General features: G+C 52.8%; 1 protein-coding gene across 1 annotated transcript in view; it reads right to left on the reverse strand.

The window, feature by feature from the left end:
- KCNQ4 (potassium voltage-gated channel, KQT-like subfamily, member 4) overlaps window positions 1–15,107 on the reverse strand; it is a 42,304-nt gene extending 27,197 nt beyond the window's left edge. Inside the window, exons 1-5 of the mRNA XM_010862810.1 lie at window positions 15,061–15,107; window positions 14,558–14,900; window positions 14,347–14,454; window positions 976–1,092; window positions 147–273 (exon numbers count right to left, since the gene is read on the reverse strand). Coding sequence (XP_010861112.1) covers window positions 147–273; window positions 976–1,092; window positions 14,347–14,454; window positions 14,558–14,900; window positions 15,061–15,107 — 742 coding nt within the window. The remainder of the gene's footprint in view (window positions 1–146; window positions 274–975; window positions 1,093–14,346; window positions 14,455–14,557; window positions 14,901–15,060) is intronic.
- Window positions 15,108–15,948: the final 841 nt, after the last annotated feature.

Below are 15,948 nucleotides of genomic sequence, written 5' to 3' on the forward strand. Positions count from 1 at the left end.
GTGGGGGGTGGGGGTTGTTCCTGGGGCCCGAGGGGGCACCTGGGAAGGTCCGTTGAGTCTGTGTCACTAGCCAGGGTCCTGGGGTCAGGGTGTCAACCCTACGGTTTGGGGTCAAAGATCAGGTGCGGGAGGGATAGGACCATTACCGATGACACAGAAGGGTTTTCTGGCAAAGCGGAAGCGGCCCTGCCATCCTCGGTAGCGGCAGCAGCATCCAGCAGACCAGACGCGGATGATGTACTCCAGACCAAACACCACGATCATCACGAATTCCTGTGGGACCAGGGGCCTGAGTTCTGGTCCCCACTATTCAGGCCCCGGGCCTAGATTACACAGCACCCAGCCCGGAGTCCCTGAGTTAGGGATGTTAGAATTTCCTCAGCCTGCCTCTCCTGGAGGTTCGTTCGCCTGGATGGACCTGGGGAGGCTTCCGGAAGGCAAGTGGCTTCTTCCATGTCTTCCAGAGAGACTGAAAGCTCAAGTCTGTCCCCTGTTGCTGCGCCCATGAACTGTCTGAGTTTTTCTGCTCCTCATCCTCCCCTCCCCCTCCCAGCCATCTCAGCCTCTGTAACCCTGACCAGGTGACACAAGGGGTGTTTTTTGGTCACAGTGCCCCTCTGAAGTGCTTCTGTTTAGGGGTTAAAACCAGATCCCATAGGGGTGGTATTAGCAGCTTTGATCCTGAGGAGTGGGCCTCCTCTCCCCTTCTCTGGGCCCAGCATAAGCCCTAGTATAGAGACAGGAGCTCTCCCAACACCTGCTTTAAAGCAGGGGAGCCCTGTGGGCTTTTATGGCAACCCATAAAGCCCTCTGGGCTTTTATGAAGCCCAGAGAAGTACAGCCACCATGTCAGGGAACACAGCACAGACAGCCACTCTCTGAGATATGCTATGTGAAGCCTCACTTGACCTTCACCCTCAGCCCAGAGGTGCTACCCACACACAACCTCCCTCAGACCCAGACTCCAGCACTCACTAAGATGAGGAGAAACTCGTTGGCAAATTCCTGGTGCTCCTGGATAGTGGACAGCACAGACAGCACCAGGCAGCTGAAGACCAGCAAAAATCTACAATAGCAGCATGAAGGAGAGGGTTAGATGCTGGATGGACAGGGCAGCTGAGGAGCCTCTGGCAAGGGGTTGCAGAGGAGGAGAAGGAGGAGGAAGGGAAGAAGGAAGAAGAGGAGGGGGAGGAAGAGGAAGGGGAGAGGAGGGAAGAATTACTGGGGAGTAATCTGGAAAGTGGACTAAGAATCAGAGTTCCCTGGAGTTGTGGCTCTGTGCTGCACCTCAAAGGGAAAAGCCTCCGAGCTCCAGGTGGCTGGGCTCACAGAAAACTTACAGTCCTCTCAATTGCCCCTGATGCCACCCACAGCTCCCAGAGGTGGACACTGAGCTGTGGCGGGCAGGTCTGTCTGGGCTGGCCGAGAGAGGAACCCAGGAACCCCCCTTCCTTATTAAGCATAGCTTCATCTGCAGAATGAAGACAACTGCTTCTGCCTTTGCGGGTTCTTATGAAATTAAATACTGAGACAGCTATGGAAGGAAAGGGCATCGGGGAAGACAGATAGGGAAGGGAGGGTGCAGAGGGGGAGAGGGTGTTGGGAGGGCATTCGGGCATCAGGGGGCCATGCCATCGAGGCCTGGAACTCCCCACAGGGCAGTGGGAAGCTACTGAGTGGCCCAGACCCAGACATTTAGAAATGGAAGGAACTTTAGAATCCAGCTCATCTGATTCATGATGAGCTCACGAATTAACCTCAATTGCACACATGAGGAAACTGAGGCTCAGAGTGGGAAAGGGAGTCACCCAAGGTCACCAGGATATCCAGGACCGAGATGAGGTGATAGTCAGAGTTCCTAACTTCCCAGTGGATAGGAAGAGGGGAAAGGACAGAGGAGTGAATATGTGAGGGAAGATAGGATGTGGGGGCACAGGCTGCAGGTGCAGCAAAGGGCAACGAGGCTGGTCTCCCGGAAGCACTCCTCCTTTTGATGGGGGTGTCACACCTGGAAGAGACTCCTGAGGGAATGTGTTTCTCTGGAACCTGCCGAAATGCTCCCAGAGTGCCCCGACCTGGGACTGCTGCCACTGCACTCTGCCTGAAACGCCTCACCATCAGAGCCTGAGGAAATGCTCCCCTCGAGCTCCCCTCACCCCAACGCTCCTGCTGGGGGAGCCCCCATCCCACCGTCAGCTCAGAACACCCCCTCCCTGTGCTTGCCTCCCAATCACTGTCTGCGTGTGTGCGTGTAAAGTCACTTCAGTCGTGTCTGACTCTTTGCAACCCCATGGACTGTAGCCTGCCAGGCTCCTCTGTCCATGGGATTCTCCAGGCAAGAATACAGAGTGGGTTGCCGTGCCCTCCTTCAGGGGATCTTCCCAACCCAGGGATCGAACCCACGTCTCTTATGTCTCCTGCACTGGCAGGCAGGTTCTTCACCACTAGCGCCAGCTGGGAAGCCCCAGGTCACAGTCAACAGCATTTTATTTGTGTTCCTGTTTCATCAGCGTTTGCCTGCAATGAAAGAGACCAGGGTTCGAAATCTGGGTCGGGAAGATCCCCTGGAGAAGGAAATGGCAACCCACTCCAGTACTCTTGCCTGAAAAATTCCCTGGGTGGAGGAGCCTGGTAGGCTATGGTCCATGGGGTCGCAAAGAGTCAGACATGCCTGAGTGACTTCACTTTACTTTTTCATCACAGCAGGAGCGTGGGCTCCGAGTCAGAGACTCAGGTTCAAATTCCAGTCCTACAGTGTGTGACCCTGAGAAAGTCACCTTTTCTGAGGCAGTCTCATCATCTGTGAAGTCAGGGCAGATGGGGTGGGGTGCAGAGACATAGGAAGGGCAGGGCTCCACCTGGCCCACTTACCCCTCCCTGGACGGGGCTCCCAGCCTGCTCGGAGGGCGGGGACAGAGCCTCAGCCCAGCACCCACCCGGGCAGGAGGTAGGTGGCAGATGTCAGTAAAGGGTTTTGGATGAATGAGTGAGGAAGAGGCCTCCTTGGCCAGTTCCAGGCAGGAGCTGAGTCAGCGAAGACGTAAGGCACAGGGAGAGGTCGGGGAGAGCACCAGCTCCTCGTGTTCAATAATTAACCACAGAAAATGCAGGTGAACCCAGTGGCGCATCCACCGGGAATGGGCTCAGGGGCAGAAGGGTCCTCCGTAAGTCACCCTATCCCATCCCCTCCTCTGGGAAGGGGTGCAGCCAAATCTTAATGGGCTTTCACCCCAGCCCTGGACAGAAATCCTTCAGTTACATCGCTCGGCTGACCTCAGAACCTCAGGTAGTAAACGGGTCATGTGTGGGGCTTCACACTGAGTGTTTCAGTAGTTTTTTTTTTTCTCAACATTATGTTTTCAATGTCGAGAGTTACACATCTCTAAAATGTCCACTTCACAATAGGTTAAGTGAAAAAAGCAGATTATAAAACCTTAAAGCAATGTGATTCCAACTTTTTAAGTATAGATGTTTTTTATATATTAATACAAACCAAGAGTCAGCAGGGCTGGTCTCCGGATGGCAAAATTAAGAGTGATTTGGTTTTTGTTTTGCTTTCTGCTTATCTTCATTTCCTGATATTTTTAAAGAATAAACATGACTGTTCAGGTAACAAATTAATATCAGTTTTAAAATGCAGCAACCTCCCTTGTGATTCAGTGGCTAAGACTGCGCTCCCAATGCAAGGGGGCCTGGGTTTAATCCCTGTAGGGGCACTAGATCCCACCTGCTATAACTGAGAGTTCACATGCCACCACTAAGACCTGACTCAGCCAAATAAATAAGAAAATAAAAACAAATATTAAATATTTCATTCATTTCCTTAAACATACCAACGGGGGAAGGAGAGAACCCTTTAAATTCTGTCCCTGCCCCTTTACCACAACAGCCCTGGCCATTTAGCAGGTGTGGGGGTGTGGCAGCCTCTCCCCGGAGTCCAGCTCGCCTGCCAACAGCCTGCTCAGCGTCTCTTCTCTGATGTCTAGAGGCTTTTCAAACCCAACATAATGTCCAAAAACAAACTCTCAATTTGCCCTAAAATCTCCCCATCTCAGGAATGGCACCATCTCCCATCTAGGGGCTCAGGCCACCGATCTAAGGGCAATCCTTGACTCTTCCTTTCCCTCACCCTCCATATCCCATCCTGTAGCAATTTCTATTGGCTCTAACTACAGAGTTGTAGCCCTGGACTCACTAACCCCCATCATCTCACCCTTGACAGGTCTCCCTGCCTCCACTCTGGCCCAACTGGAATCCTCTTCAGAGCAATCAGTATGATTTTCCTACAAAGCAAAGCCGGAAACTAGAACTCTCCTCAGAACTCTCCCCTGACTTCCCGTGGCACTTAGAGGGCTACAGTCACATTCCTCAGCGTGTCCAGCAAGACTCTTGGAGATCCGGTCCCACCCGGCCCTTGAACTTGATCTGCCTCTCTCCAGTTCCTCCATCAGGCGCTCTACCTCCCTGCCATTCCTGGAACACATCAAATGTTTTTCCACCTCCAGGCTTTGCACTTGCTCTGCTATTTCCTCTGCCTATTTATTGCTCCCATTCTCATGTAGATCTCTACTCAAACCTCTCCTCCTTGGAGAGGTCTTCTCCAACTACACCCTCCCCAGAGTAGTGGCCCCATCCCCCCTCTCTCTCACCTGACTCTGCTTTATTTATTTTTTCATAGACTGAATAAATGCACAGCAGAAAGTCAGCTTAAACAAACATCAAAACATCATGTCACCAAAGCCCCCAGTTTGCAGCCACTGAAGAGGCTCCCAAAGCCCTAAGCACATCCATCACCAACACACTGGGCTCCCCAAAAGCCTTCCTGAAAGGGAAGAGAAGGTGAGTCTCCATCCTTGACCTGCTCCATTTAGTAGACGCTGTTTTAAAAACCCGTGAACTTTACCTCTCCAGCCTTCACACACTGGCAGGGGATTAGATGCTCAATACAGTTGAACAGATACATTTAGTCTGACAGCAAACATCTTGTATTCTGGGCAGATGAATAATTATCCCCATCTTCCAGATGAGGAAATGGGACCCAGGGAAGGACATACTTACTCAAGATTACTCAGTAAATTCATGGTAGAGCTAGGGTCCTAGCTGCCATGGCCTTCCTGAGGGGTCCTCACACAGACACCCACCCTTGGGACAGCAGAGGGAGATCATGTCTGGAGCTTAGGGGTAGAGGAGACAGAGAGAAGTCACCCTGAGCTGAAGTCTGATTGTATCTGCCAGAACCAGTCTTTGACTTCATTCATACAATAAAGGACTGTCTAAGGATTGTCTCCGTGGGTGCTGCCAGATTGGTTCTCCCTGAAATGGTGAAGTGAAAGTCACTCAGTTGTGTCCAGCTCTTTGCGTGCAACCCCATGGACTATACAGTCCATGGAATTCTCCAGGCCAGAATCCTGGAATGGGTAGTAGCCTTTCCCTTCTCCAGGGGATCTTCCTGACTCGGGAATCAAACCAGGGTCTCTGGTATTGCAGGCAGATTCTTTACGAGCTGAGCCATCAGGGAAGTCCTGACTGGGGCTTATTGTGAGACCTATCGAAAGCCTTTCTCCCCCACCCACCCATTCTGTGACTATGCCATTCATTCAGGAGGGCAGCAAGGAGATCAGAGGTGAATAAGTAAACGGTTTACTTAGCTATATGGTTCTCAAAGTAGAGAGGGCAGCAGAATTACCTGGAGGGCTTATTCAAATACTGATTTCTGGGCCCCATTTCTAGAGCATCTGATTCAGTATGAAGTGGGGCCTGAAAGTATGCTTTCTACAAAATTCTTGGGTGTTCTAATGCTGCTCCCCCAGGGACCACACTTAGAGAGTCACTAGGTTAGTGAATGGGAGAGGCTATGGCTGACTCAATTATTAGCCAACTCAAGGCTTTCTATCTTATTATTTTAATATTTATTTATTTGGCTGCGCTGGGTCTTAGTGGTGGCATATGGAATCCTCAATCTTCATTGCACATATGGAATCTTTAGTTGCCGCATGTAGGATCTAAGTCCCTGACCAGAGATGGAATCTGGGAACATGGTGCTTAGCCAGTGAACCACCAGGGAAGTCCCAAGGCCTTTTAAACAACTGTAATCGTTGCCTTTTCCCCTCACCCCAACACCCCTGTTTCCATGGCCTTCCTCAAATTACTGCTAGGAAAACAGCCACAGAGCAAGGAGGAGGGGTAGGAAAATCCTTCTGGGGAGGTGGGTTTCATACTAACCTCGTTTAACCCCAGTTCGCTGTATGACCCCATAACTGTGCCTCCTAGCCCAGGCTTCCTGTTGGCCAGACACTGAGTGGAGCCCTCCATGTGCATGTTCCTAACCCCTCCTCCCAGCCACACAGTCATCACAGCTCATTAGGGAGGGGGAAACAGGCTCAGAGAGGTGTACAGTGATGGCTATACAACTCTGTGACTACATTAAAAACTAGTGAATTGTGCACTTTTAAAGGGGACAGGTGGATGTGGTATGTGAATTACATCTCAATAAAACTGTTGTTTAAAAGGAAAAAGGGACTTTCCTGGCAGTCCACTGGTTAAGACTGCCTTCCAATGCAGGGGATGCAAGTTTGATCCCTAGTCGGGGAGCTAAGATTCCGCATGCCTTGTAGCTGAAAAGCCAAAACATAAAAGAAAACAGAAGCAATATTGTAACAAGTTCAATAAAGACTTCAATAAAAAATAAATGAAAGGAAAAATGATTTTAAAAAAAAGAAGAAGAAAGGAGTACTAGGTTCTCCAAAACCATAAGGCTGGGACCTGAACCCAAGTCCACTTGGACCACCACACCACAGTACCTCTCTGGGCCCCAGGCACCCTGTCTGCAGTATGAGGTGAGGCGTGTCAATCTTAGGACTCCCCAGTGGTGGGGCAGAAGGGAAGGGTCAGCCATAAACTCAGTTCCAGACTCCCTGGGGATGTCCCCAGAGAGGCAGATCCTTGGAGGCTGGAAAGACAGGGATGTAGAAGGTGGGAGGGCTGAGAGGGTAGAGTCAAGCAGCAGAAAATATGCTAGCGCCTAACCTCTCAGAGCCACGTTCACTTAAGAAATGTTTTTTGCCATCTACACCCAGTCAGGCTTATTGTAAAGCCTGAAATGCATCATAAAGGACTCCCCACCACCCAAGAAATTAACAAGTATAACATAGTGGTGACATGATAGACAAGGTGACGGCAATGTGCCCAGGGGTTTGGGGGAACCTCAAGATGGCTTGAGCAGAGCCAAAGTGGAGGGATCAGTGAAGACCTGGAGGAGGTGACGAGGCCAGCTGGCAGTGTACCAAGCAGAGAAAGCGGGATGTGTGTGCAAGCAACAGACATGTGGGAACCCGTAGGCAGTCCAGGGTGGCCGGTAGTTCTGGCAGGTGGGAGCCTAAAATGAAGGGGCAGAGGACAAACCGGGCACCCTCAGGCCCTGTGAACATGACCTGAAGGCAGTGGGGAACCACTGAAAAGGCTTTTGGTTTTTAAACACTTTCTTTAAAAAAAAGATTTATTTGGTTGGCTATTCCAGGTCTTAGTTGCGGCATTTAGGATCTTTAGTTGGGCACTGGGACCTAGTTCCCTGACCAGGAATCAAACCTGGGTGCCCTGCATTGGAAGTGTGGAGTTTTAGCCACTGGACCACCAGGGAAGTCCCTGAAGAATTTTAAGAGGGAATGACATGGTCTGATTTGTGTTTTAGGACCACCACTCAGAGGCAGTAGGGATCATGGATTACAAGAGGTGAGATTGATCAGGAAGAGCAAGTAGGAAGCTCCACAATCATTCAGGTAAGAGATGCTGGTGGCAGCATGTAAGCAGATGGACTGGAGAAAGTAAGACTTGGTGATTAACTGGAAATGGGACAATGAAAGAGAATGACTCATATTTCTGGTTTGGGGACTGAATGGATGAAGGTGCCATGACTGACCTGAGATAGGAGAGCCTCGTGGAGGAGTAGATATGGGGGTGATGAATTCTGTTTTGGACATGTTGAGATGCAGAAGGCTGGGTAAACACTCTATGAAGACAGAGACCTCAGCCGGAAATGTGGATTTGAAGTACATTAAGGGAGAGATGGTGACTGAAGACAAGAGGCAAGATTGAGACAGTCCAGAGGGCATGTAGAAAAGGAACAGGAGGACCCAATGGATCCCCAGCAACTCGGAGGGAGGAGAGACCCTCCACCAGACTGGAGAGAAGCAGCCAGTGAAATGGGAGGGAAACCAGAAGACAGAGGTGTCAAGCCAAGAGAAGAAAGTGTTTCAAGGAGGGAGTGGACAACAGTGTCCAATGCTGCCAAAGAGGTCAAACAAGATAAGATCTTAAAAATGTCACTGGATTTGGTGACAAGCTGGTCACTGGGTACCTTGGCAAGGGCAGCCACAGACGGAGGGCCAGAGCAGGTCTCAATGAATTAAGAAAGGGAGAGGAATAGTGACAAAGTAGAGACAGTGGAGGTTTAGCTATTTAAAGAAGTTTAACTGCAAAGTGTAGAAGCTGAAATTGGTAGCTGGAGAAACACACAGAGCACAGGTAATACGCCAGTGTTCTTTTCGCTGTTGCTGTTTTAAGATGAGAGAGGCAGAGTGGAAGGAGCCAGGAGAGAGGGAGATGTTAAAGATGTGAGAGAGACGGAGTGATCAATGGAATGACGTCTGCAGGGCAACTGGGAGGCTGGGATCCAGAGCAGAAGTGCTGGTGCTGAGCAGAAAGGACCCGGCCAGTTTCTAAGGTGACAGGCGAGAAGCAGGAGAGACCAGGTGGGAGAGGAGATTGGGGGTCAGATGGGGGAAGCCCAGAGATCCCTCATCAGGGGATTTGACTCATCAGGGAAGAGGAGGCCAGATCAACTTCTCAGTAGGGAGCAGGGTCGGTGGGGGTCTGAAGAGGTGGATGAGGCTTGAAACCGCAGGTGTGGAGGATGGGAAAGGGAGCTGCCCAGGCCCTGGGGAGGGCTCCAGTGGGAACACAGGACCATCATCCCCAAAGGTGAGGATGGGAGAAAAGACCCTGAACATCGCAGGTGTTCTAGACATGCATTTTTGGTTTGGGTTGGGTTGGGCCTTTTCTGGTTTTCAGAGCTTGAAGATTCTGAGGGAAGGAGGAGCCTGTGTGGGATAATGGACCCCCACCCCCTGCCCTCCGCCCTCCTCACAAGGCCAAAGAAATGCAGTTCCAGGCCCCAGTCCTCCCTTCCCCTAGGGCCTCCTGCCTTCCCTTCCTCTCTCCAGTGTCCCTCCTCCCAGACTGAGCCCTGCCAGAGTCTGCCGCCTGCCTGGCCACCAACTGGCTCTCTCCTTTCTGCATCTGGCTTGGGGGGTGTGTCTCCCCTTCCTTGTCCTCCAGACCAGGATCTCAGAGGCAAGGTTCTGTCCTCCCTGGGCTGGGGGACGCTGGGGCCAGTCTGTCCCCATTTATCCAAGGTTCCTGGAAGGCAGAGGTCATGTCCCCCACCACCTTCCAGCAGAAAAGGGCTTCTTAAACCCCAAAGCAGAGCTGATACTGCAGAAGGAACTTCAACTAGGCCTGAGAGGCACTTCCTGACGGGGGTGCAGCGTGGTCCCGTGGCCCCAGCTCCTCTGGGGAGAACAGGCTCGATCTTTCTCTTGCAAGGGGATAGAGGGGAGGGGCAGTCAGCCAAGCCCCAGAGCAAGGCTCTTTCCAAGAATCCTCAGGGGCTGGGACGAGAAGAAGTTTCCCTGATCCAGCGATTCTAAATATGGCAAAGGGAGCAAAAGCGCATGACCCACACCAGGGCTGCTGCCGCGGCCGCCACTTCTCTGAGCCAGAGGCCTGTGCTGGGGTTCAGGGCTAGGGGTGAAGCCTCCATGGGGCCTCAGTTTCCCTGTCTGCACCGAGAAGGTGGGGGACCTCTCAGTGACAACTAAAGTCCCTTCAGCCCTGTAACTCTCAAGCTGTGGGGCGGAAGGGAAAAGGCCGGTCTTCAGCTAGTTCCAGAGTCTCTGAGGCTGTCCCTGGAGGGACGACAGCCGCCAGTGCACAGTTCAAACTATGAAAAACATGCGACCTCTTGGAGGATCAATTAGAAAAGGCATTCCTTTCGGCCTAAAAAAATGATGAAAAGTTGACCCTTCCAAAATGACCTCATAAGAACCAGGCATCCCTTGATCTGGGCTGATCCACCTTTGAGCACAGGCTGGATTCAGCACCACTCTCCCTCTCAGCCCAGCCCTTCGGATCGTACAGGATGCACAGAATGTGGGGCAGCCTTGGAGATGGCCCTGACAGCCCTGGAAGGGCCAACCCCATGTGGTACCACATGGCTGTGTGCCCCTCTCCTGGCCACCAGGAGATGGACACTGGCCCAAGAAAGTCTTCTCCCCACCCCCTGCCCCCATCTCGGTTGGGCTGAGCCAATCAGATTGTTTCAGGAATGGAATTAGGAACCACAGAAGCACAGTGGCAGAGGTGCAGAGAGAAGTAGAGATGAGACTGCCCCTCCAGAGTCTCCTCTCCCCTTCTCGACTCTGCAACCACACATCTGCTTCCTGCCACGAAGCCTCTACGGATTCTTCCCTCTCCTTCTGGTAGGTGTTCTCCACCTCCACATGCCAATTTTTCTTGAGCCAGTGTGAAAGGTCTTGGTCCCACTGTGGTATGGAAGGTGGTGTCTTCTGGACAGGGTGTTTTAATGAGTCACGGCTTCATCCTCTCCCACCTGGACCGGCTCCAAATCTCCTGTGTGTGTATGTGTGTGCTCAATCGTATCCGACTCTTCGTGACCCCATGGACTGTAGCCTGCCAGGCTCCTCTGTCTATAGGATCTTCCAGGTAAGAACACTGGAGTGGGTTGTCATTTCCTACTCCAGGGGATCTCCCCAACCCATGGACTAAACCTGTGTCTCTTGCACCTCCTGCATTGGAGGGTGGGTCCTTTACCACTGGGCCAACTGGGAATCTCCTACTTGTTCTCAGTGCTTCCCTCTGCCGCGCCAGCCAGGCTACCTGGCACACCAGGTAAGTGCACTGAGCAACCATCAAGCAAGGGTGGGAGCGAGGAGGGAAGAGGGGCTCTCCACCTGTTCAGGGCTGGCCAGGCAGTGCAGACAGCCCAAATGAACAGGGAGCGTGGGCTCCTGAGCAGGAGGCCAGTGACGTGAAAGCAGACTAAGGGGTGGGACACAGGCCCCTGAACTTTGGAAATGAAAACAAGACAGTCAGTGGGAACTTCCCCCTGGTTCCCCCTGAGCCACTCGTGGAATTTGGGTGACTCGGTTTTACATGCTGAGCTCGGCATAAGATTTCATTTGAACAAAGGGCTTTCCTGCTCTTTTTTAAAGTGTGAAATCCATCGACTTGCAGGCTCAGGCCCGAGCACCTTAGCATGGCTGCAAGTCAAGCCCTTCCCCACCTGACTCTCCACACTCAGTGCCCCACCTGGCACGTGGTATTCCATTGTTGCGGCTCATTGTTCCTCCACATCAGCAAGCACAGCCTTCTCCCGTCCTCACCTTTGCTCCTGCTGTATTTATCCCTCCTCCATCCTGGCTGGGTGAGTGGAAACCCCACCCTCTGTTCCCTTAAGCCCCCATTCCCACCTCTACACTCACCTCTATCATGGCATTTGCCTCAACATGGGAAAAGCACTCTTTGAGTCCCTGCCTGCTCCCACAGACCGAGAGCTGGTGGAAACCCTGTCCTTCTCACCTTGAATGCCATGCTCCCAACTCAGAATGAGAGCTGGGTAAAAGTCTCCTAAAAGAGGGGACAAACCCCGCACTGGACCTCTGACTGGTACCACCCACCTCCCCTGTGTGGCTGCTTCCATCTCCATACCTCAACCCTCCCTGCAGCAGATGGGATTCAGAGGGAAACTGAGCAGGCAGCAACACCCAGGAACCACGAAGTCCAGAGCCACAGAGCATTTACTCACTCACTGTTTACTGAGTGCTCGCCATATGCCAGGCACAAAGACCAATAATGTCCTTGCCTTCATGGAGCTTACATTCTCATGGGAAAGAGACAGATAATAGATAAACAAGACACTGTTAAAAATGTCAGATGATGCTGAAGAAAAATGAAGCTGGAAAGGGGGACAAAGAACATTGGTATGGGAGTCGGGAGCTGTTCTACGGAGGGTGGTCAGGGAGAGCAGGATTGAGAAGGTGACGTTAGGGCAGAGACCTGAAGGAAATGAGGTGGTGAGCCATGCAGGTAGGTATCAGAGAAGCTTCTGAGTGGAAGGAAAGGCAAGTGTAAAAGACCTGTCCAGAGGGTGCCTGGTGTGTTCCAGAACCATCAAGAAGGGAGTGCTCCCAGAGAGGAGTGAGGAAGGGGGGAGTGGTAGGCGGTGGAGGCGGCAAGCAGAGCATCCACTAGCTATTGTGAGGTTTGGGGCTTTTAGTCCAAATGAGATGGGAAATTCTGAGCAGAAAATAACATGGTCTGACTTAGGTTTGCAAAAGACCACACAGGCTGTTGAGTGGAGAACAGACTATGGCAAGGTAAGGCGATGGGGGAGTGGGCTATGGCCTTTGCCCCTGCCTCGCGTTGACAAGCTAATGGTATATAATCCAAGCAAGAGATGATGGTGATCTGTACAAGGGGGAGTAGAGGTGACAAGAGGCAAGCACATACTGACTATATTTTGTCACCAAAAGATCCCTTAGGGTCAATCAATCCTCTCTTTAGAAATGGGAAACTGGGTCGTAGGTAATGTTTTTTCTTCTCTTTCCAGGCACCCGCCCCTCATCCCCACCTTAAAATTTCCTTCCTCCGGGTGGCAGGCTGGCACCTGCCCCTGCGCTTCCTACTGTATGTGTCAGGGTGGCACTGGATTCAAGGATTACACAGGCCTCCAGCTGCTTGAGCCAGGCAGGGGTCAGGGTCACCTCTAAGAAGCTTCTGTCCTCTGAATCAGCAGAACTTGTGCAAAGGGGGAAGAGGGGAGGGAGGGAAGAGTCAAAAGTGGGGAGAGAGCTAAGTCCCTGACACTTGGTTCTTAGCACTCCCAGAGCAGAGGGCACCAAGAGCTGACAGGGTAGAACAGGAGCTTTGGGGAGGGCTGGGCCCCCTGGGGAGGATGACCTGGGGAGTCCTGCAGACTCAGCCATTGAGGATCTCACCCAGTGGGAGGCTGAGGGAGAATGATGGGAGAGGAGCGTTCGGATGCCTTTGCTGCTAAAAGCAAAGCAGCATGCAAACTTGCAGGCCACACCTGGGGCTGTTGGTTACAACTGCTGCTCTGAGAGCCATGCTCAGGGTGGGAACCCGAAATCCAGGACCAGCCAGACAGAATCCAGCTAGACTGGCTCCAATGGGCTCGGACAGCTGGGAAAGGCTTGCTGAGTGACACTGGCCTGTTCCACAGTCAAGATGGAGGGACAGCAAGGAGGATCTTAGGCTTTAGGCTGGAAGTACGTCTGCAGACAACCCCTCAGATTCCTCGGGTTCTAAGGGGAGAGGTTCCGACTGATTCAGAGTCCCCTAAAAGGCAAGGGCCTGCGCGGTGGTTCCAAGAAAGGGGTCAGGGTTGGGGGCAGCAGAAGGGGAGGCACAGGAAGAGCTGTGGGCAGAGCTAGGAACCTGGATCAACAGGCTCTCCATCATGTCTCTGCCCCACTCGGCTGAGGGGGTGGGAAGCTGTGTCTGTTTCAGTTACTCCTCAGGGACAGGAGGAGGTTGAGGAAAGGTCTCCAAGAGCCCCCATTTTCTGCTGACCTATCTGGGACTGGTGATCTTGGCTTCCCAATGGGAAATGAATGAAGCCGCCCATCCTAAGGGACTTATAGAGTCGCTGGAAGTGGAGGGTCTTTTACATTTCATTTTCAGGGCACTCCTGTGTGTGGAAAGTCTAGAGAGACTTCCTTCAACCTCCAAAGTGTGTTAGTTGCTCAGTGGTGTCTAAATCTTTGCGACTCCATGGACTTAACCCACCAGGTCCCTCTGTCCACGGGATTCTTCAGGCAAGAATACTGGAGTGGGTAGTCATTCCCCTCTCCAGAACATCTTCCCAACCCAGGGATGTAACCTGGGTCTCCCGCATTACAGGCAGATTCTTTACCATCTGAGCCACCAGGGAAGCCCTTCAACCTCCAAAACTCCTCTATAATTGAATAATGATAGCAAGGAGGAGTCAGGGTAGATCAAAGCAGGACTTCCAAAAGCTCATTAACCACAGAAAGAGGGAAGAGGTCGGGGGAAGACGGATTGCACCTCTAGTCCTGGCGCCCCCTCCTCTCCTGAGGAGGACAGAACTCTACACATTTGAGAACCAAAAGAAACGAACCCCTACCAGGCTCAAGAACTCAGCCTTGGCTGCATGGCTGAGCAAGTGAACTGTCTCTCTCTGGGACTCAGTTTCTCCGTCTGTCTAATGGGGCCAATGATCCCTCTTACGGCAGCTTGGAGGCAGGGATCTGGCTCGCTTGAATCCCGCTCTGAGGGGTTGCAGAAAGACTTGGGTTCACTTCGGGACACGGAGGAGGCTGACAGCAGGCGGGGCTCCTGGGGAGAAGGAGGGGTTCCTGGCAAGGAGGGTTCCGGAGGGACTCCTCCCTCGGCACGGCCTCCCTCCCTTCCTTCCCGCTCCGGGGTCTGCGGAGCTGACGTCGGTGCGGGGAGGAGCTACTGGAAGGGGCGGGGCGCGGTGGTGGGCGGGGCTCCAGAGGTCCCTGGAAGGGACGGGGCGTCGCCGACACTCAGCACCGCTCGCGGGAGGGGCGCGGGCGGCGCTCAGGCTCAGGTTACCTCCCTGCGGCCTCCCCCGCCCCGCCGGCTTCTTTTTCCGTTTCCAAATTAACAATTGAAAACGCTGCGGCCTGAAAGGCGAGCAGCGGGCCAAGCGGAAAGTGTGAAGGTGCTGCCGCGTCCCCATGGACGGAGGCCGAAAAGGGGGCGCGACACCCTGACTGCCCACGGCTAGCCCACCCACTAAGGCCGCTTGCTGGGCACTGAGAGCCCCGGGACCCAGAGGTGCCAAGGCCCCTAAATCGGGTCCTGGACTGATCGGGCCCCTGGTACTGCTCTGGCCAGTGTTGTCGACCCAGTGCCCAGACTCAGGGTGGTGCCAGCCCCCGAGGAGGGTGGGGTGAGGCACTAGGGCTGGGTTACTATTCTCGAGGCAGGAGGGGCAGCCCGGTGCCAAGCAGCACCCTCATCGCGCCGTCCTCAAGGGCTCCCAGAGTCAGATAGGTTCGCGGGTGAACTGATCAAACCACGCATGTCACCTTACAGAGACTCAGTTTCCTCATCTGGCAAATGGGGAGGGAAGATACACGGACCATAGGGAGCTGGTCGTGAGGACTAAATTAAATGAGAGGAACCATGAGGTTGGCCACAGTGAACACAGTAGACAGTAGATATTATTATCTTGGTTGATAATGATGATGATATTGAACCCTTGGCACTTCTCCACCTGTACCCACAGCCAGAGGAGCTGTCTACCAATGGGGAACATTGGAGCTGACAAGTCTTTCCCTCCCCTCGCTTCCTTGGGACTTCCCAAAGCCCCACATTATAAAGAACTGAGGCCAGGAAATTTCTTGTGAGGGGCTCAAAGTCACAGGTAAGTGAAAAAGACTAGGGCCTGAGCCCGGGTGCTGCCCCCAGGCCCCAGGGTCATCATGGAGATGGGTGGTCCCTGGGGTTGGGACCATGGTTATTGAACCCCCCTCCTCAATGTTCTGAAGATGGGTGCTAATGCCAGGTGAGCTGGAATGAATGAGTGGGTAATGGAGAGAGGCCCCACTCCTGGGCATCCAAGGGCATGGGCCAAACAGCCAGAGGGGGAACATCAGGGAAAGGTATAGTTTCTAGGCCCCAGCCCCCCATGATGTAAGCTCCATGAATGAAGCGACTTCTCTATCTTGTTCACCACTATCTTTCCCACACCTCACACAGGGCTTGGTGCATGGGCAGATTATCAATAAATATTGGTTGAGTGAATGAATGAATGAACAGGTTCCCTCTTACACAGCTGTGGGCTTCCACTTGCCACCT

The sequence above is a fragment of the Bison bison genome, unplaced genomic scaffold, assembly GCF_000754665.1.
Source record: "Bison bison bison isolate TAMUID 2011002044 unplaced genomic scaffold, Bison_UMD1.0 scf7180017864484, whole genome shotgun sequence".
NCBI lineage: Eukaryota > Metazoa > Chordata > Mammalia > Artiodactyla > Bovidae > Bison > Bison bison.